General features: G+C 47.0%; 1 protein-coding gene across 3 annotated transcripts in view; it reads left to right on the top strand.

Annotated features, from left to right (window-relative positions):
- Positions 1–20374, top strand: part of DVL1 (dishevelled segment polarity protein 1) — a 174411-nt gene that overhangs the window by 64480 nt on the left and 89557 nt on the right. For all 3 annotated transcript variants that reach the window (XM_077837159.1, XM_077837158.1, XM_077837160.1), the window contains exon 2: positions 12291–12360. In XM_077837159.1, the coding sequence (XP_077693285.1) occupies positions 12291–12360 (70 nt within the window). The remainder of the gene's footprint in view (positions 1–12290; positions 12361–20374) is intronic.

Below are 20374 nucleotides of genomic sequence, written 5' to 3'. Positions count from 1 at the left end.
GATTAATATATCGACAGGGGAAGTTCTCCTGTTGATGTAGCGCTGTCTACATGGGGGTTAAGGTCAGTATAACTGTTGCTCAGGGCTGTGGATTTTTCAGAGTTAGGACCCTCTGATGGGGTCCTAAACTCTGCCTAAAAGAAGCAGCTTCCCTGAATGCCCAGTGCATAAGGTCTGTCCTGTCCTTGAACTTTTTATAGGACCTCTAAGAATGGGTCTACTCAGAGATGTTCTCAGGATGGTCTCTTCATTAACCCCAGGCTGGGAAACACGAAGTCAAGGGGCAAGTTTTTAATGTGCTTTATGCCTGGGTGGTGATGGCCTCTAGTGGCTGACCCCACGAAGAGGATAACAGACCTACTATTTGTCAGCTGAGGGAGCTCGCCTTAAGGTCCAGTGGTAGAGGCCTCCGCTTTGGAAGCGGTAGGAAAAGGATTTTAGTACCAACTTTCTGCTGTTGCGGTGTGTTAATTGTATAGTAATTGAGTTGTGTGCCAATGTGTGTTCATGATGGGTTTATGCAAGTGTTGGTTCATACAGGAGCCTGTATGGAAATGCAAAGTATAATAGTTCTTTAACTGCTCAAAAATGGTGCATAGGTGCCCTTCTGGCTCTACTGCGTTTGAGCGGAAAGATCCCTAGGCTAGGGAGTCATTTGCATGAGCTTTTTACAGAGAGGCACCTGCAATCTGCCTCCGCAAGCTTCTGCAGCTCAACCCAGTTTCCCGCTCGGTAACTCAGCGGGGTGCGACTGAGATCTAAGGTTTTTCCAGCATCACAGAAGGCTGTGGATCTTTTGTGTTGAGCAGGGTCCTTCTGATGCTGCACTGCAGCATGGTGTTTATCCTGCTTGGCAAAAAGATTCCATCCCTTCTAGTCTATTTCCAGAATAAACCCTGTGTCCCGGCCAGACCCCATCAGCTAATTTCGTGGGTGGCATGATTTTTGTGAGGGTTTTTTCGTTTTTTTTTTCCCAAGGAGGAATGGTTAAACAAACATATTTTTGTGTGGAGGCCCCAGCTATCGAAAATATAGTCTTAATTCTCATTAAGAATTCCAACAGAAATGTTAATCAGCTTTGAAAGGGACCTATTTTTAGAGCAGCTGTGTTGAATTCCGTTCCGAGTACTCCCAACCCATCATGTGATCAGTGGGGTGAGACTTTTTTTTAAAGAGACTCGGGAAGGTTGGCTGCAGTGACGGTTTGCTCCTGGTTTGCTGTGTGCACTCTGAAATACGTTCTGTCCTTACAGGGACTGACGCGCTCTTTGTATTTTAGAGTGGATCCCCGCAATGATGACACAATTTCCTACCTGTTGGTGCTATTCCCCGCCAGAGACTCTCATGGCAGCCTTGCTGTCTTGCAGGGTTTATATTCTACTTGGGGTCTTAATCCTTGCAGATTGGTCCAACAAGACCGATGTACCAGGTAATCTGGGGAAACTTTTGGGGCAGATTTAAAGGTGTAATGGCCGATCTTTGGCTGATGTAAATCAGTAGAGCTCAGTTGACTTCAGTGGAATGCCTGACTTCAATGGAGCAACTTCTGTTTCCACAGCTGAGAATCTGGCCCCTAGTTCCATGTTAATGTATAGATCGAAGCAGATTACAGCACAGTTAGGAGGCTTCAAAGCTGCTTGGGCTGAGATGTAGACTCAAGGGCTGCCAAAACATCTAGTGGGTTAATATAGATAACTTCCGGGCTGGTTTACATGTCACAGATTAGCAGACACTGCTGCTAATTTAAACAGCTGCTTTGGGGAGGGAAACCCGCTGCTTCGTAAGTGGAATCAAAGTGGGCACCCGTGAGAAGCTGCAGCTTGAACTTCTGTTGCTAAAAGCCGCGCTTCAATGAGCTTGTCTCCAGTTCTGTCATCTTACTGACTCTGAGACAAATTGGCTTTGAATTTAGGACAAATTACCCTGTTGCTTTGCCCTTCTCTCTGAGGATCTTCAAGCATTTCATAACTGAGGCCTGTGAAGTCGGGTGGCTGGGAAGAGATTTGCCCAAGGTCCCACGCGGGAAGGCTTGAGTCACCCTGTGCAAGGCCTGTGGTCACTTGTGGCTAAGGATGCATTAACCCCTGGGTGAGTGTGGGCGGGTGGCTCCCGTCATTGCTGTCAAGGGGAGGCGGCTTGAATTCAGTCGGGGCTCAGCAGCAGTCTCTGCCCAGTCCCGGTGGAACCTGAGTCAATGCACCTTCCCCTCGGAGCCAGAGGTGGGGGGCTGCTCGAAGCCCTACCACGGCCAGTGGAAAGTAGAACCTGAAATCTGTGGTTGAGCCGGACACGGAGCCTGGCTCTCCTGCCCCGGGGCAGGGCCGTGCAGCACTGCCTGGCCATGTCTCCTTGGCCTCAGATTCTTCTGAGTGCTTTCAAGGTGGAGCTTCTGCTGCAAGTCAGAAGGGGAGAGAGGGTGGGCACAAGGAGGGTATAGGAATCTAGATGGGAAGGGGAGGATCTGGGGACTGGTGCGAGGGAAGGAGGGTGGTTTCTGCTACCAGGACTGATGGTTCCATTTACGAATTGGTTTTTAAATCTCCTCCCAGTGGAACGCTGGGAAGAACGTGACCTTTGGAGAAGCCCCTGTGGAGAAAGTGCCTGCTTGCTCTAAACTTTCCATAGCAGAAGGGGGTTCCTGGGTTCTGTTCCTGGCTCGGCTGGTGAGTCCTTGCCCCGCTCTGCGCTTCGCTTGACCTCCCTGGTAGGTGGGTGGAGAGGTTTAAAAGTTCACCTCTGCTGACAGGTATCAGGACAAGGCAAAATTATTGTGAATCTAAAATACTGGCACGAGCTTCTCTCTCCGGCTCACTCTTCCTGAGGAGTGCCCTGCCCCTGCACCAGAAGGGTTGGATGCGCTGCTGGGACACGCTCAGGCCACCTCCAGGAGACAGTTGTACTCGGGACACCTGCAGCCCAGGTTCCAGGAACCCGCTCGTTTTATTACTGCTCATTGTTTGTTCAGTGATGACTGCGCAATACACACGCTGATGGACAGTCCCTGGCGGAGAGTTTCCGCCTCGAGGGGCACATAGAAGACCTGGAATAAAGAGGGATAGCAGGATCGCAGTCTGGCAAATGCTTGCTCTAGCAGTAATAAGCACTGCACCTACCTGACTTCTATCCAGCTGCAGGGTGTGGCTTAGGTGGCAAATACCCATTTCAGAGTCAGGACTGAGGACCTACTTTTCCAGCTGCCAAGTGGCCCTGGCTTGATGGCTGCCATTATCATAGGGCAGGCTGCGGGGGGGGGGAGCATCCTACTCTTTCCCCCCATTGTGCAGCTGCCCCCCCACACCCGCAGTCTGACTTAAGGAGTCCTGTCCCAGCTGCTTGGCAGGAGTCCTTTGGCAGACGAGAAGCTGCCCGGCCTCTCTGCTGCTCCTCGCTGTGCTGGCCTCAACCGGGCTTAGGAAGCGAGCCTGTCGCTCGGGGCCTGATCCTGCAAGTCCCAAGATGCTGAGCCGCTGTTGCGTGTTAGCAAGAGCAGCCTCTAGTGCTCCCCAGATGCTGACATGCGTCCTTCTCGTGAGCCCTGCACCTCCGCCCTTGTGTAGGCACGTAAGGGGCCTTTGACTGATTTGTGCTTTCAAAGAGGTCCCCAAACTGAATGAATGAACCCAGGTGCTTCATTCTCCTTCCCTCCCTCGGCCCACTGCCACCGCCTCCTGGGAACCGAGACCTGCCTCTTCCGCACAAAGAATGATTTACGGAATTAGCTGCGGCTGCAGCATTTGATATTCTTGGCACTGTTTGCTGCTACCCAGAGCAAGCCGGGAATTACAGGCTGCCATGCTCCTGCCTCATAGCCTGGGGCCGTATTCGATGGCTCAAGCTATAGCAGAGCTGGCAACCCTTTCCCAGCAGAGCCTGTGCAAAAGTGCATTGTTTTGGAAGTGGGAGCTTTGATGTATCTGTTTTCCAGCAAGCGTACGGCTGAAGCGTTTTGTGCTGAGTAGCAGGGAAATCACGTATTCCGGTGGTCTTTAAAAAGACCCTGATAGCCATGAAGCCTTTGGAAAATGTAGCAATTGGGGGGGGGGGCCTTGATGAACAACATAACCCGCCACCTCCCAACACGTGACCCTTACCACACCCCTGAGCTTAGTGGGTGGCCCCAAAAGGTCAAACACTTGAGCCATAGTACTGAAACCCAAACAGGCTTAAATTTACTTGTGTGAGTAGCCTTGCTGACTTCTCTGGCTCTGCTCACATGAGTAGAGTAAACTAGTGCATAAGGATGTGCAGAATTGGGGTAGAATTCCTAGTAAATGACACTTCCTTACCAAAAATTGCCGTTCTAGTTTAAGACGTAGCTGCCAGCATAAAATTATTGCAGCATCTTAAGTCCTGATCCTGCAGCTGGATCTATGAAGAGCCTCAGTGAGGATTCAGCAATACACTGAAGCATGTGCTTAAATCCGATTGAATGGGACTGAAGCCACGTGCATAAGGGTAAGCATTTGCTTAAATGCTTTGCTGAATTTGGGTGGAGATCCCGGGGGCTCTGTGCCAGCTGTAGGGTCTGCCTATGCCCAAACTTGCCATCAGATCCACAATGGGTTCCTATTCTTTTCCAAATTCAATGGATTCTGTCAGATCAAAACTTGGCCCAAATTGTAGGGTTTTATTTTAAACAAAAACTGAGTAATAGAAATTTCTATGAGTCTCTTGACTTTCCACTGGAAGCATTTCTGTAGCCAATACCCCTCCCCCAGCACAAGTGTTTGCAATCCCAAAATTGCAGTTTTGATGCTTGTTTGTAGGACGCTGACCATAACCAAAAGCAAAGTGAAATCGAAGAATCCGTTCTCTGCTTTGGACAATGGAAAGTGCAAACACAGAAATAAACTCTCAATTGGAATTTTAAAATGTCCATTCTAGTAATGTGAAGGGACCCAGCCTGCTTAAAAGTGCGCTTCTGACTGTAAATGTGTTGCCTACCAGCACTGAAGAAACCATGTAAAAAAAGGAGAAATGGATACTTACTTTTTTTTTTTTTTTTTTTTTGCACACAAAGGGCTTTGAAATCTATGGATTCATAGATTCGAAGGCCAGAACAGACCATTGTGATCACTCATCTGACCTCCTGCATAGCACTGGCCGGAGAACTTCTCCAAAATAATTCCTAGAGCAGAGCTTTTAGAAAAACATCCCATCTTAATTTTATAATCAGCGACTGAAGAATCTACAGTGACCCTGCGTAAATTATTCCAATGGTTAATTACTGTCACCATTAAAAATTTACACCTTATTTCCAATCGAAATTTGTCTAGCTTCAACTTCCAGCCATTGGATGCAAAGGAAGGTAGTAAGATCTTTCTAACAGAGATTAGAGAGAGAAAATATTTTCCCCCCTTTGTTGATTTTGTTCATCTGACAGCACAGTATAGTCCATCTCCCCATGGTTCACGTGGGTCTTTAACACAGCAACTGAGGAGAGAGAAACATAAATAATGGAAAATGTGGTCTTATAACCACAGTGTATTGAAATTTACTAGGCTTCAAGGTGACAAAAAAAAATTACAAATGCAAAACAAGATTTAAATCAGTTATTTAAATTGCAGTTTCCTGCTAACTAATTCTGCCCCGGATTTCATCTCTTTGATCCTATTGACGACCGTGAGGTTGCAGAGTTGTTGTAACGCAGGGAAGAACTGGGCCTGCAGAATCATTATTACTAGTGAGGCATGAGCCAGAAAGAACCCAGCCTGGCTCTGATTCAGGACTGAATGAGAGTATAAGGCTGGTAACTATGATATAATATCTTGTCTTGGAATTTTGAGCAAATCTGAAGTGAAATCATTGTGCCAAATTAACCCGGAAGTTCCGTGATGCATTTTTATTGCATTTTTGGACTGAAAACTCTAAACATTCAGGCTCCGATTCACCAAAACATTTAAGCCCTTTCAAAACTTAAGCACTCATGGTACAAGATCTCAGTATATTAAAAACAGAGTGGATTGATTTAAATCACCAATTTTATTCACAATTCAAATCAGTAAGCAGTTTAAATGATTTTAATCTTGTTTTGCATTTGTAATTTTTAGACTATAGAAACTATTTTAAACTATAAAAACGTTGATTCTCATTGGTTGGTAATTATTAAAAGAAGTTGATTTACAACTAAATAGAGCCTTCTACACTAAATTTGGTACTTTTTCCTAACTAGGAGGATATATTATATCTCCACACGTTTATGTAAGGAATTATATAGTTTAACTTGCATTTATCAGATTCTTAATATTTACTTTTTTTTATTATGGTAGAAAATCGTGAATGACTCATTTCTTATTTACTAGATTTTGTTTTTTTTTCTCTAGATTAGTGTCAAGCTGCATTTGGATAGGAATTATAATTCAATTAACAATGCACAAGAACAGAACTTTAAAATGTTTTTTAAATAAAACTCCCTTGACTGTGCTGGATAAATAAAGGAATAAAGTAAGCTTGTCAAAACATGGTTTTTGTATTTCAAATGAACTTATTAAACAAAGGAAGTATGATCAGTAGTTAGTGAATTGAACGAATTGTTTCTGGACACCATGTCTTTCAAGTTTTAGAATTAGTAGATCTCATCCTCATACCTAGTTTTTATTCGTAGCTTGGATGAGGAAAACAAGCTTTCCTGCTTTTTCAGTTCCCAATCAGTTTCTGAACTGTGACTGAATAGTCACTGAACTGAACTAGATGAATAAACTGACAAAAAGAAAATATTCTCTTTGCATCTGCAGAAGAGGCTACTGTTGCCAAAAGCTGGTGTAGCACTTCAACAAACTCTAGTTCCAGGTACTTAGCCAGTGACTTCCACTGGTGCAGTGGTCTGATTTTCTTTAAAACTTTGACAGCAAACATGTACTGCTTGGAAGTTACTTTTGAAATTTTAATTTAAAATATTTGTATAGGTTATAGTAAATTTGGGCCTTGATACAGGTTGTCATAATTTCAAATATAATTTTAAACAGGCTTATTTTTTTAAAGTATTCAATTAAAATAAAAATCTGAAAAAAAATTATCAATTTTTATCCACTCTGCTTAACTCCCCCCTTCCCCCCCCCCCAAACAATTCATTCTTCTTTAAAACTTCTCTTCTGCTGGCCTTTTCAGGGACCCCTGCCTGCTTTGCCTCCACGGTTGAGAGCGGTTTCTGATAGATTGCAGTTTTTGAGACTGGGATTGGAGAGTGGTGGGAAAGGTGATGAGATTTCAGAGCTCACGCTTCCTTAATCTTAATCTAATCTTGTTTAAGTGAGAACTCTCTCTAGCCTAAAGCAACAGTCATAAAAACCTAGTTGAATGTACCCTGTTGAAAGATGACATCTGTAACTGTTTAGTAGAGCTAGAAGCTGGCTCACTGAGGATTTGTTGCGAACACACAGCTTCAAGGCAATTGCTAATTACTCCCAGTAGTATGGAACCACTAGCTGATTTAGATACTGCAGTATTCATCTGGATGACTCCAGAGGTATTGACTGCGGTGTAGTCAACAGTCTCTTCCATCACTGTGGATCCAGGCCAGGATTTAGGGAGGCTGTGTGCAGTGCTATTCAGCAGTACAAGCTATTTTATTTAGTGTGGGAGCTAGGGAGAACTACCATCAGTGTGCAGCAGCCTCGATATAGACCTCGTTGCCTGTGAACCCAGATCAATCTCTTCTCTGCCAAGGGGGAGAGTGCATTGATTATGGGCACTTTGGCATTCCTGTGCCTACCCCAAAGGGCTTGACTTAAACACGTAAAGGGAATGTTGTTACCCATTTACAGACTCTGAGAGCGAGGGAGCATGACTTGCATGCGGCCTCACAGTCTGTGGCAGAGTTGGGAATTGAACAGAGATTTCTTGAGTCCCCTTCACCACAAGGCCATCCTTCCTCGGTGAGGATTGGGCACATACTTCCTGAGTTAACCTGGGCAGTCTGTTGGCTCTGGGCAGAAGGCATGAAGAATGTGATGATTTGACATGACTTTGACCCCAAACCTCATTTCTGGCTGAGTTTTTTGCTTTGAATCTGAGGGCTTGTTTCAACTTGGAATTCAAGGGGCGAGAAGCCTCGGATGCAAAATGTAAGGGGTAAAAATGTGGAACGAAGCCCTTGGAAAGGAACCCCTGGAACTGAGCCCAGCTTGGGAGTGCATGTTTGTTTTCTTCCTAGTAGTGTCACTTGAATGTCTGGTTTGTATTTACTACTTTATAAATAAATTCAGTGGGTTGCCCGAAGATTGTGAGCAATCTTCTCCCACTGCCCTGTGCTTCTGGGGCGTTGGAACGCTAGAACAAACAAGCAAACTCCTTAAAAGTTAAACACTCCAGTGGTAACAGCTGGAGATTACACAGAGTTGAGTGAATAATTGAGGACCGTTTTGAGAGCAGGTTTAAAAATCTTTGGTCCTGACTCTGCTTTCCGAAGCTGGAGCAAATCGGGAGGACTGTGACCTTTACTCTGCTACCCTCAGGGGAGGAGAGTTCAGAATCCGGATTCTGATGTCAGGAAGCCTTTTGGCATGGCTGTTGATTTTCATTTCCAGTGTGACACTGTTTGGAACGGTTGCCGCCCTTTTAACTGTGAATGGGTTTGATGGCAGTCCAGTGTCCTCCATCTGTGCACACTGCTCATGCTGCATCAATGGGAGCTGCATATGTGGATGGAGGCTGTGTTACGGGGATCTGTGTGTGTGGTCAGTACTCGAATGGGGAGACCCCTAAGGAGAATTCAGGAGTGAGCAGTAATGGTGCTGATCCTGGTGGGTGATTTTTCTCTTGAGTCAGCATGTGAATCAATACCCCTGCATGGGGTTAGAGCAGGGGTGGGCAAACTGTGGCCCGGGGGCTGCATCTGGCTCTCTAGATGTTTTTAAATCTGGTCCTTGAGCTCCCGCCAGGGAGTGGGGTCTGGGGCTTGCCTCACTCCGGCGCTCCACCCAGGGAGCGGGTTCAGGGTCTTGCCCCACTCAGCACAGCTTCCGGAAGCAGCAGCATGTTCCCCCTCCAGCTCATGTGTAGGGGCAGCTAGGGGGCTCTGCACACTGCCCCCGCCCCAAGCACTGCCCCGGCAGCTCCCATTGGCCGGGAACCAATGATGAATAGGGACCAGGAGCCTCGTCCAAATAGCTGGGTCGTGTACTGCAAGGGTGCATGTGGGGGATGGAGGAGGAACAGCAGCCCTACTGCATCCTCTCTATGAGGTGAATCTGTGTAGCAATGGATCCGTTGGGCCTTGCTCCAGTTCCCTTAACCCTGGCACAACCCCTCTCTCCACTGGTACATTAAAACCACCTGGGTTTGGGTGCCAGGGATCCTCTGCCCTGGTATAATATTGTCCCATCTCCTTCTGTTCATTCAAATCCTTTCTTCAGACACAATAGTCCTTTCCTTGGTAGTCGACCATGGAGCAGAAATGGAGCGGGGAGCGAGCCAGAGAGGGTGGGGAGACTGAACATTACCGGGGCGGAGCAAAGGTGGCCGCAAGTGGCGATGAGGGTCAGCCGAGGTAGGACAAAGCCGGGATAAAGGTGCAAGAAAGTGGGGAGATCCTGACTGCATTCAGGAGAGGAAGTGGGGCTGGGCAGCCAGAGCTTAGACAGGCTGAAGGAGAGAGGGAGGGAGAGATTGCAGGGTCAAGGCATTTGGTCCCCAGACAAGAGGCGTTCATTCAAGCAGGCGTGAGCCTAACAGCTGTTTTGCTAGGTGGGAGGATGGATGTCGGAGGCTCTGGGAAGACAACTAGATGAGTCAAGTCACCTTTTTGATTAACAGATGTCCAAGGTTTGCGGCTGTTTTACTACACAGCTATAAAGCAACAATCAAACGACATGGAAATAAACGTTCTGTGAAAGCGAACTGGGTTGCTCCTCTAAAAGGAAGCTTTTGGGGGAGGTGGGTTTTTTAATTGAGGGTGGGGTGTCTTTAAGAAAGCAAACTAGGGGCTGCCCCACGGAAAACGAAATTGACACACTTAATCTCTTGCTAGCAGACATATGCGTAGCTGGCATGGCGTACGGCAGTGCCGCTCCTCCTTTGGGAGTTGAGATGCTTGAATTGGACCTCCAAAAATAAATGAAATCTTGACCCACTTCAGATCTGGGATCTTGCCTTTGTTCTTGTGCCAGCCCGTGCTGCTAGCGGAATGAGGAGCTGAAGGGTAATATCTCTCCCACTGCACAGCCTCTGTGGTTCCGGCTGCTGTCGGCAGCAGCCTGAGAGATGGGGCAATGCTCCGTTCTGCTCCCTGGCATTTTTGGAGCTCCATCCAGCTGATTAACAATAACTCCTCATTTGTCTCCTTCCGAAGATCACACAGCTTCGGCATTACACTTCTGCAAGGGAAAAGAACTCCCAAGCTACAGCTGCACCTTGGCACTCATCCATATCCCCCTGGGGGCAGTCTGCAGCTTTTTGAACACTTCCGAAATTGGGGGGTGGAGGAGCAGGGGGAAAGCCAGCACTTTATTAGCAGCGAGAGAAAAATGATGATCCAAGAGTGGAGTGAAGGGTGCTTGAATTAAAGGGAAGGGATGGCCTTGGGGTAAAGGGGCTGGACTGCGGTGCTGCAGAAGGTCTGAGATCAAAGCCCAGCTCTGCTTCAGACTTACCTGTGTGACCTCAGAGGAGTCCCTTAAGATTAGTCTATTATCCCCATTTCACAGACTGGGATTTAAGAACTTCCTCCAGCTTGTCCATCCAAATTGTGAAGCGTTCAGTGTGCGCTGTCTGTGCCAGCAGCACCTAGCGCAACGGAGGCCTGACCTGGGTTCGCGCCTAGAGGCTGGACTGGACTGTAAGTCCTAGTGGCAAGGCAGGAGTGAGACTTCAGAGTTGAGAAAGTGATTGGTGTTCTCTCTGGCAGATGGACAGTCACTGCTGATAACTCTCCACCTGCTGTTTTCAGAGGATTTGAAGGCTGGGTTGTAAAAGGAGAGAAATGTGACCCAACATGTGGTGCATTGCTTTCCTTTATCGGTAGCTGTAACAGCTGTACCCCTCACGCCCTACCTCCACCTGCTTCCTTACTGTTCTTTCCCCCTGCACTAGAAGGGGGCTTGACCGGCATGGTGCTGGAGACTTACTGATGTGAAAATCATTAGGATCCCACCACCTCTGGGCCTGATTCTGCAGCTTCTGCCTGCACAGAGTTCCCCTCTGAAGTCCTTCCGGAGACCTGGGATCTGTCTCTCTCCGTTGTCTGTCTACTGTGTCTTTTTTTTCATACACATTCCTTTTTTTGTATATAACTTGGGCAGTTCAATAAAGGTGAAAAAAACGAATTGTCAGTGTTCGTAACTTTGTCTTCAATTGCTGTGTGCAGAGTAGCCATCTTATTGCAGGAACAGCTTCAGGGTGCAGCAAGGGGGTAGCACAGGCAATGTATGGAGATGCATACTGGAGTAGCTTTCACTTCTAGGTTATAATGTAAGTAGGGTGACCAGATAGCAAGTGTGAAAAATTGGAAGGGGGGTGGGGGTAATAAGAGCCCATATTTAAAAAAAATAAAAATAAAAAAAGCACCAAATATCGGGCCTGTCCCTATAAAATCGGGACATCTGGTCACCCTCAGTGTCAGTAGTAACTGGAAGGAGATGCACTGTTATGTGCTTGGTGGCCTATGTGAAATGAGTCTGGTGTTCTCTCTGTGAGCTTGATCCAAAGCACTTTGAAGTCAGTGAAAAGACTTCAGTAGGCTTTGAATCTCACTCTTTCTACTGGATCCTGCTTGGTGCTTCTGATTCTCAAAAACCCAACTACAACTAAAATGTGTGTCTAGCCCTTTGCAACCTACTGAGATGCATTTATAGCCAGTGGCCGTCACATCTTGATGCTCATGGTGGCCTTTCTCCCAGATTCAACAATCATTAAGATCAAAAGTCCCCAGCTGAAATAAACCTTTACTGAGACTTCACCTCTGAACATCCTGGATTCCACAGCCAGAGGGGAGTTGACAGCTTGCCCACCAGAGCCATTCATTGACCTGGCCAGCATTTTTTGTCCAGAAGATGAATAACCCTCTTCTGGATGAAATGTATGGCATGCAGCAGAGTAATAGAACAGGAAATGCATCCGAACCAGCAGCATTCCCTCTATAGGACTAGATAGTTTAGGAGATGAACAGAACAAAAAGCAAAGGAGTACAATTATGCCCTCTAAAGGATTGGAGCATTACTTATAGTTTATGGTCTCTGTGCTACGTTGGGATGATCAGAGCAAAGAACTGTCTTGATGTCATGGATTAGAACCTGTTAAACGCTGCCCACCTGGATCTGATGTTGATACAAGCTCTTGATGGTTTTATTTTTCAGGGTGGTGAAGGAGGAGATCTCGGATGACAATGCAAAGCTACCGTGCTTCAATGGAAGAGTGGTGTCCTGGGTAGGTTGGTCTGTGTACGTGTGCTGCGCGGTGGCTGGGATCTAGCTTTAGCTGGCATGTGAGTACAGCTGGAAAGTCCTGGCCTCGTGCCTACAAACAAAATCAGAGTATGTGACAGTGCAGGAGTTTGCCTCTTCCCCCCACTCCCCAATACTCTCTAGTTTGAGGTATTGACTCAAACTCTGCCTTTAAAGAATTTATGCCTTTGCAAGGGTGCGATCATGCATATTCACGTGTGACTAGCTTTACTAGTATGAGTGGTCCCACGGATACCAGTGGGACTACTTGCTTGAATATCGTTACCTATGTGCATTATCTTTGTAGAATTGGGCCCAGACTAAGTAAGTAGAATTGTGTGGGCATGTTTCTTTAGTTAGGCCACGATTTTCAAAAACCAGGGGCTGGAGTTGGGTATGTAGATTCGTGGCCTGATTTTCAAAAGTTCAGGGCACCGAGGGTCTCCAATAGCGTTCTGCACTGTAAAAATCCGGCTGCTTATGATGCATCTAAATACCCATTATTGAAAATGTTACCCTTCTACTCTAAGCTTTGCCTATAGTTCTTCTTCCCAGAAGCATCCAGGTTGTCAGTGGCAAGACTTAATGGAATTTATGAGGGTCTCTCTTTTGCCTGAGACTGCAAACTGCACAAATGCATACTGATTATGTTTTCAGTTGCCGCGGATTGATGTTTCTGCATTTTAGGGGGTGTTTTTCTAATTTGCAAGGATTTCAGTATTGTACCTTTGCCTCAAAGCCCTGTGATCTGCAGATCCGTTCTCTCCACCCCCCCCCATCCCATTTATTTTTGAATGTTTTGAGGTCCACAAGTCTGGGGGGGGAAGGAAATTAAACTGCACTAGGACTTCAAAAATGTTCAAGGAATTTTTTAAGACTTTGTCCCACCCTCTAAAGAAAGCATCAGGGTGAATTTGCATGTAGAGCTCTGGAGGAAATCTCATATAATTCATAGGAGAGGGATAAATGTGGTGGTATAACAAAAGAATTGAGTGCAACCTTTTGTCCATGGTACATTACTAACAATAGGCAAGAGTTCTGCTGAGTAAGTCTGTCTGTCTGATTTTTGGAAGGGTCAGTTTTAAGCCTGCTTTGATATCCATTGATCTAGAAGATCATTTTTCTTTCAAATGTATTATTTATTTGTACTATGGTCGTGCGTGGTGGCATCAGACAAGATTTGGGCCCCATTGTACTAAGCACAATGCATACACCTACATACACAGTAAGAGATGGTCCCTGCCCGAAATAGCTTACAGTCTTAATAGATGAGACAGGCAAACGGTAGGAAGGGAAAGAGACGGAGGGTGAAGTGGCTTTCCCAGAGATATAGAGCAGATCAGTGTCAGAGGTGGAAATAGACCCCAGATCTCCTGAGTCCCTATCCCTCAGTCCACACCCCTTACATTCTTTCTCCTTTTCTGCATTTCTCTTAATCAATGTGCTACAAAGGCCCTTTTGCAGCTGGCTAATTGTAGTTCTTAATTACAATCTGCTGCATGTTGTATCTATGTGCGGCCCTCTCGATGCCTTCCATCCTGCACGCAGGTGACTTGCTCTCAGGGCTGCGCTGAAAAAGACCCTCATTGCATAGCTGGTTTGCTCGGCCCAGTACCCAGCTCTGCAGTCAGATTGTGGTCGGCTTGGCAATGATACAGAACCTGTGACTTGAGCAATCTTCCCCGAGGCTTACCGTGCAAGATACCTTCCTGCCCAGCTGGGGATTAGCTTGGCGGTGTAGATGCCAGAACTGCATTGTGTTTTGTTAGGCCATTTTATGAGGATGTTGCTGCGCTTGGCTACAAGTTTATAAGTCTCAGGGGTGGCTGATTCACAGAGGAACGTGCTGTTAGCCGCCGGAGAGGGGCTCTTATGAGCCTTCAGCTTTGTGGGCTTTTTTTTTTTATGGCAAAAAGGATCTAGCAAGCTCATGTCAGTTTACTATCCTCTCTGATTATTCAGTCTGAGTGAGACATCAGATGCCCTCCTATTGCTACCCAGCAGAAGATGAGAATACTAATGATTGCGTAAGAGTCTGCATGCAATTTTAATACTTGATTGGATAATGAGGAGCACGGTTTTCAAACGTACACCCCTTGCTGGGATGTCCAAAGCCTGCACTTGGATACTGAAATCTGGAAGTAGGGATACCATTTGTCCTTGCACACAGGGCCAACACAAGGTCTGCATGACTCAAGTCTCCAAAACAGGGCTTAAGTTGGACTTGAGTGATGTCCAATTGCCCCTACATACTGTTCCGAGCACCTAAATGCAGGGCATGAACATTGTGTTAGGGCCTTGGCTTTGACAGGTATGTCCGATAGGAATCAACAAGTATAGCATTCACCACTGAGAGAGTAAGCTCAGTGAAATTTGTTACTACAGTCTGTGGGGCTAGTAGTCAAGGGACTGGTAGGTAGCCAGTGTCTACAGGATTGCCAGCAGCCAATAAATATTTAAAAAAAAAATTGTTCTAGGGTTATTTTAGTGGGGAAAATCCAAGCAAATAGGTTCATCTGGACCCAGCAATAACTGTAAGGGTGCATATGCGCCAGCCATTGTCAGCTGTCTGCCATGCACTGTTCAGTGCGGTTAGCTCTGTAGGGATTGGCTTTGTAACCCTCTCGTGTATGGGACAAGATCCTCAGCTGAGTTCCGTTGCTTTCAACTGAGCTATGTTGACTTTTATACCAACTGAGGATCCAGCCCATAGATATACTTCTCCCACCCCAAAGAGAGCACGGTGGTGGGGTGGGGGGGCTAAAATATTTCAGTACCTCAATAGTCTCACAGAAACACTGCTGAGGAAACCTGTCTCTGCATTCTACGAACCTCGCTGGGCTGCTCGGAAAGTCGCTGGGCCTGTCTGCTGGAAGACGTGACTACCCGCGTTTTGGCTGTCAAAGTCAAAGGAAACCTGGGTGACGTGTTCTAGCATGCAGTAGAATGCACATGGGCTGTACGCTGTAGAAGGAATGTGCAATGTGTTTTTAAACGTCTGTCCGTTTGGGGGTGTGGGAGGGGGTGTTTGACATCTGTATCTGCTGTCTCAGACACACAACGTCATGTCTGGCTGTGAGAAACCAACTATATGCGTTCATACTGGGCCTGAGACTGCTCTGTGTGCAGCTGATGAGTTTTACCGTCCTCTTTAGCGAGAGCAGGATTGGGCCTGCAGACTGATTTCTCTCAGCTGTACTCTACAGTATTCTCTTTCTCTCCTGTTTTAAAGGGACACACATTTTAAACAGCATAGTCACAACCATTCTCTAGCCCCACTTCGGCAAAGCACAAACTTAGGGTTAAGTTCTCCTGTGTTCAGCAAAGCACTCAAACTTGTGTTTAGCATTAAGCGGATGCTCAAATGTTTTGCTGAATCGGGATCTTTAACGTTAAAATGGCTATGGCCCAAAGTGGGAACGTTCCCCAGGCTTTAAATAGTCATATAAAAGAAAAATCCAACCCAGCACTTTGTCACCGAGAAATCTTTATTTAAAAAGCTATTTATATAGGTCCTACGCAGCTTGCTTTGTGTGCCGTCCTTGTGGCCCTGCAGCAGTAGATGACTAATAGACACTGGGATTTTTCAAAGCCGACTAAAGGATTTAGGTAGCTAAAGCCCTTAGATGGCTTTGAAAAGCTCAACTACTATTCCCAGAAGTGTGCTGATACAAATCCTTGATGCTACCAAGGAATCAAGGGAGTAATCAAGCAAGAAGGGACCATTTAAATATCTGCCTTCATAACCGAGGGAGAAATCTCCGTTTTTGCTACATGGACCAAGTAACTAGGGTTGCCAATTTCCTAATTGCACAAAACTGAACGCCCTAGCCCCACCCCTTCTCCAAGGCTCTGCTCATTACATTCCCCCTCCCTTGGTGGCCTGCTGTCCCCCACCCTCACTCACTTTCACTGGCCTGGGGCAGGGGGTTGGGGTGCGGGAGGGGGTGAGGGCTCTAACTGAGGGTGCAGGCTCTGGGGTGGGGCCAGAAATGAGGGGTTCAGGGTGCAGGAGGGAGCTCTGGGCTGAGGCAGGGATTTGGGGGGTTGGGTTGCAGGAGGGGGTGAGGGCTCTGTCTGAGGGTGTGGGCTCTGGGGTGGTGCTGGGGATGAGGAGTTCCGGGTGTGGGGTGGGCTGCAGGTTGGTGGGGAGAGAGGGGGTCAGGGTGTGTGAGGGGGCTCTGGGCAGGGGGTTGGGGTGCGGGAGGGGGTGAGGGCTCTATTTGGGGGTGCAGGCTCTGGGATGGGGGGTTGGGGTGCAGGAGAGGGCTCCAGGTTTGGGGGGGTCGGGGCTCAGGCTTACCTCCGGTGGCTCCCGGTCAGTGGCGCAGCGCGGGGGCTAAGGCAGGCTTCCTATCTGCCCTGGCTCTGTGCTGCACCCTGTAAGCAGCCAGCAGGTCCAGCTCCTAGGCAGAGGTGCAGTAGGCAGCTCTGCGCGGGTTGCTCTCGCCGCAGTTCCTGGCCAATCAGAGTGGGAAGCCAGTGCTTGGGGCGGGGGCAGCGTGCAGAGCCACGTGGTTTCCCCCCCCACCCTCCCCAGCCTAGGAGCTGGACCTGCTGGCCGCTTTCGGGGCACAGCGCAGTGCCAGGACAGGTAGGGACTAGCCTGCCTTAGCTCCACAGCACCGCTCCCCGGACTTTTAACGGCCCGGTCGGCCGTGCTGACTGGAGCCACCAGGGTCCCTTTTCGACTGAGTGTTCCAGTCAAAAACTGGACACTAAACTGTTCCCATTTTCAAGCATGTTTTTTTTGCACTGGAGAATAAAACCAACATTGAACAAATACCGATGATCCAGTCAGACAGTCCAAGGGCAGTAGAACCAGTCTAGAGACAGACAGGAGACATCTAGGTACCATAGGAGCTCTGTTCCATGGCTGGATCCATTGTTGTGGGATCTGAGTGCCTGATGGCGGTGCTCTTCTCTCTCTGAGTGGGTCCTGATCTCTTTTGTGTGAATAGACACTGCCAGGCTGGAGGAGTGACCCGAAGGCCATGCCTGCCACTCGGCACCATTTTCCCCCAATTTAAACTGCTGAACTGAAAAGCATTTATGCAAACAGGCCGATATTCAAGCAGCCTTCTGCACCGCTGGGCCGGGCCCTTATCCTTTCCAACCCATTTGCTATCTCCGTGGGGTTTATTTTTATCTTACCTAAATTCACTTGCTGTTTCGGAAGCAGTTATGAGTGCGATTTAGTGTATGACGGGTCGGAGATCCCTAGTTTTGCTCTGGCAATGGGACGAATTTTGGATTCAGTCTAAGTCAGCTAGTTGGGTGATTGCACTGTGCGAGCCCTCCTGTGCAGACTTGATGTTATTGCAAAGGTAGTTATATTTAGGGCTTTGGAAAATCCATTTCTCCATACTAAGGATTAAAGGGACTTGGATTGTTCCCCCAACCCCTTTCTAGCGCTGCTGCTGTTTGTCACTGTTACAAAAACCCATTTGTTTAGGCGGTGGATAAAGGAATGAGTCTTGAACTCAGGAGACCTGAGTTCCCAGCTCTGTCAATGACCTGCTTTGTGACAATGGGCAGGTCACTTGCTGTGTGCCTCTGTTTCCCATCTGTAAAATGGGGATCATGATATTTGGTTTCTTTTGCAAAGTGCATTGGGATCTACACATGAACAGTGAGAGATGAATGATGTTACATATTTTTACATACTTTTTTTTTAAAGTCCCAGTGGAATCCCAAAGTCTCTGAAATACATCTTTTTAAGAGCCTCAGTTTTATTATTAATTATGATTTAGTTTAAGTAGAGGGTGCTGGCCACTTTCCAGACCTTCAAGAATAGATAATCCAGGGGTTTCTCCCTTATTCCAGTTTTTCCCATCTGTTCCTACATGAAAGGAAAGCGGCTGCTACTTACTTTATGGTTGCTCCTAGAGCCCTTGGCCAAGATCAGAACCCCACTGGAGGTGCTGTATGGATACGTAGTAAGAGACTCCTCTGCCCCCAAAGCTTGCAATCTAAATAAGTACAAGACAAAGGAATCCAGTCCCCATTTTACAGGTAGGAAACTGCGGCACGGGAGGGAAGGGACTTGCCTGGTTTGACACCAGGTGCCTCTGTGATTTGAAGCTAGCTCTCCTGTATCCCAGCCCAGTTCCTAATCATAAGGTCATCTTTCCCCTTTCTTAAACGGGAGCCTCGCAACCAGAAGGACTGCTTGAAGGACGAGTGAATTTTTTGAGTGTATAACGTTTGATTTTTTTTTAACCTTCTAATGGGGTGGTTAGTAGCAGCATGGGAACGTAAAGGAGAAACGCTGTGGCTCATTGAAATGAAACGCTCTAAAAAGAGACTAAAAAAACCTACCAGAGCCCATGTCTCCAATGATTCAGATGTCAAGATGTACTTGAAAAGAGAGAAACAAACCTCAGAAGCTTTACGTTTTAATTGGGCTCATCAAAAATGTCAGCGCCGGCCATGTGTTCGGTTTCTCCGCTGACAGAGGTAGCGTGTTCATTAACTTTGTTACAACGGCGGCATTCAGAGGTTGCCGTTAAATACGGAGGGCCCAATCCTGGGAGGTGCTGAGTGTTCTCCACTCCAAGTGAAGTCAATTGGAAAACTCCCATTGATTTAAGTGGTGCAGAATCCAGCTCAATGCCTCTTATAAGCCCAGTGAGCCTTGTCCTGGGCTGTTGACTTCTGTGGGAGCAGGGACTGTGTGTGATGGGTGAAGAAAGGGATCAACACCTGGTGGGCGGCCTCCATTTCATAAAATTCATGAGTCATGACTGGGTGGGGACTGGGAAACCCCTTCATCATACCTGACAGGAGGAAGTCTGGAGTGGCCCCCTAATTGCACTTGGTGTCCCTTTACTGACAAGGTCAGGAATATTAGTGTTATCCTGGTTGTACTATTTCATGTAGCCATCCGTTCTGAGAAGTGCAGGCCTCTGGGTCTGTGAATTATAGGGGTCTTCGCTTTCCTGACACAGATAGTTTGCAATGGCTGCAGTTTTTAGCTCTAGAGCAAAAACGCAGTAGGACCTTTTGAGCAGTGCAGAATGTGGTTTCTCCTTAAAGGGAGACGCTGAGGTGTTATCCCCAGGTGGTGGTGAGCGGACGTAGCAGCCCTGCTTTTTACAGCAAGGTTCCAATCCTGCAGAGCTCCAAGCAGAGAGACTTGCAATGCAAGGAACTTAGTGCAGGATCAGGGCCATCGCCCTTTGTTCTGTGCTTCTACATGGGGGTATTCCAAACAAAATTACATTAAAGGAGCTTTAAGGCTGCACATTCCAGTAGGAAGTGCAGAATTTAAGATTGCACATGTGACCTTAACTTTGCCCCCTGCTTTGCGCAAGCATGTTATGAAATTACGAAGTTTCTAATTACTTGATGGCATAGTATTTCTCAACATGGGGATTAATTAGTATTAATTAGTTCATGTGTTTATACAGCTCTTTGAATATGTAAATGGCTGAAAGGTCTCCTACAAGGTCATGTAGAAAGATGGGTTTTTAAGGAAGAAGTCACAAAACCAACCCTTAAGAATCAAACTCCTTGGAAAAGGAACCTCTTGTGAAGGGCAGCATTTGCAGCTCAGAGAAATGTTGTGTCATCTTTTCTGAGAGAGTTTCCTGCATTGATTTCAACCTTCCTAAGCGACTGAAACTCCCTGGGAAGATCCTTATTTCCGTCTGGGCCTGTAAGGAACTAACCAGCCTTACCGGATCTGGGCTATGCATGACTCCTCTGAACTCACACGCTGAACCTTTTAGGGGGATGCTCATCCCTGAGGGATAGTGAATACTTGAACATTTTCCAAAATAGTGATTCCAGAGTATTTATCCCAGAATCCAGTGGATTAAATTACATTGGGAAAAGGCACTCTGATTCTGGCATAAGAATGTCTGCGTGGGGATTTATAACTACTTCAGAATAGCTGTTTTGGTCAATTTCTAACTGTAGACCAGCCCGGACTGTTCCAAACTGTTCTTCCGTTCCATGTGCTGATAAGGTAGAGCCCCACTGAAGAGCTGTAG

The sequence above is a fragment of the Eretmochelys imbricata genome, chromosome 18 (genome assembly GCF_965152235.1).
Source record: "Eretmochelys imbricata isolate rEreImb1 chromosome 18, rEreImb1.hap1, whole genome shotgun sequence".
In the NCBI taxonomy this organism is placed as follows: domain Eukaryota; kingdom Metazoa; phylum Chordata; order Testudines; family Cheloniidae; genus Eretmochelys; species Eretmochelys imbricata.
The sequence above is the reverse complement of the archived record's forward strand: the minus strand, read 5'-3'. Positions and strand labels throughout refer to the sequence as shown.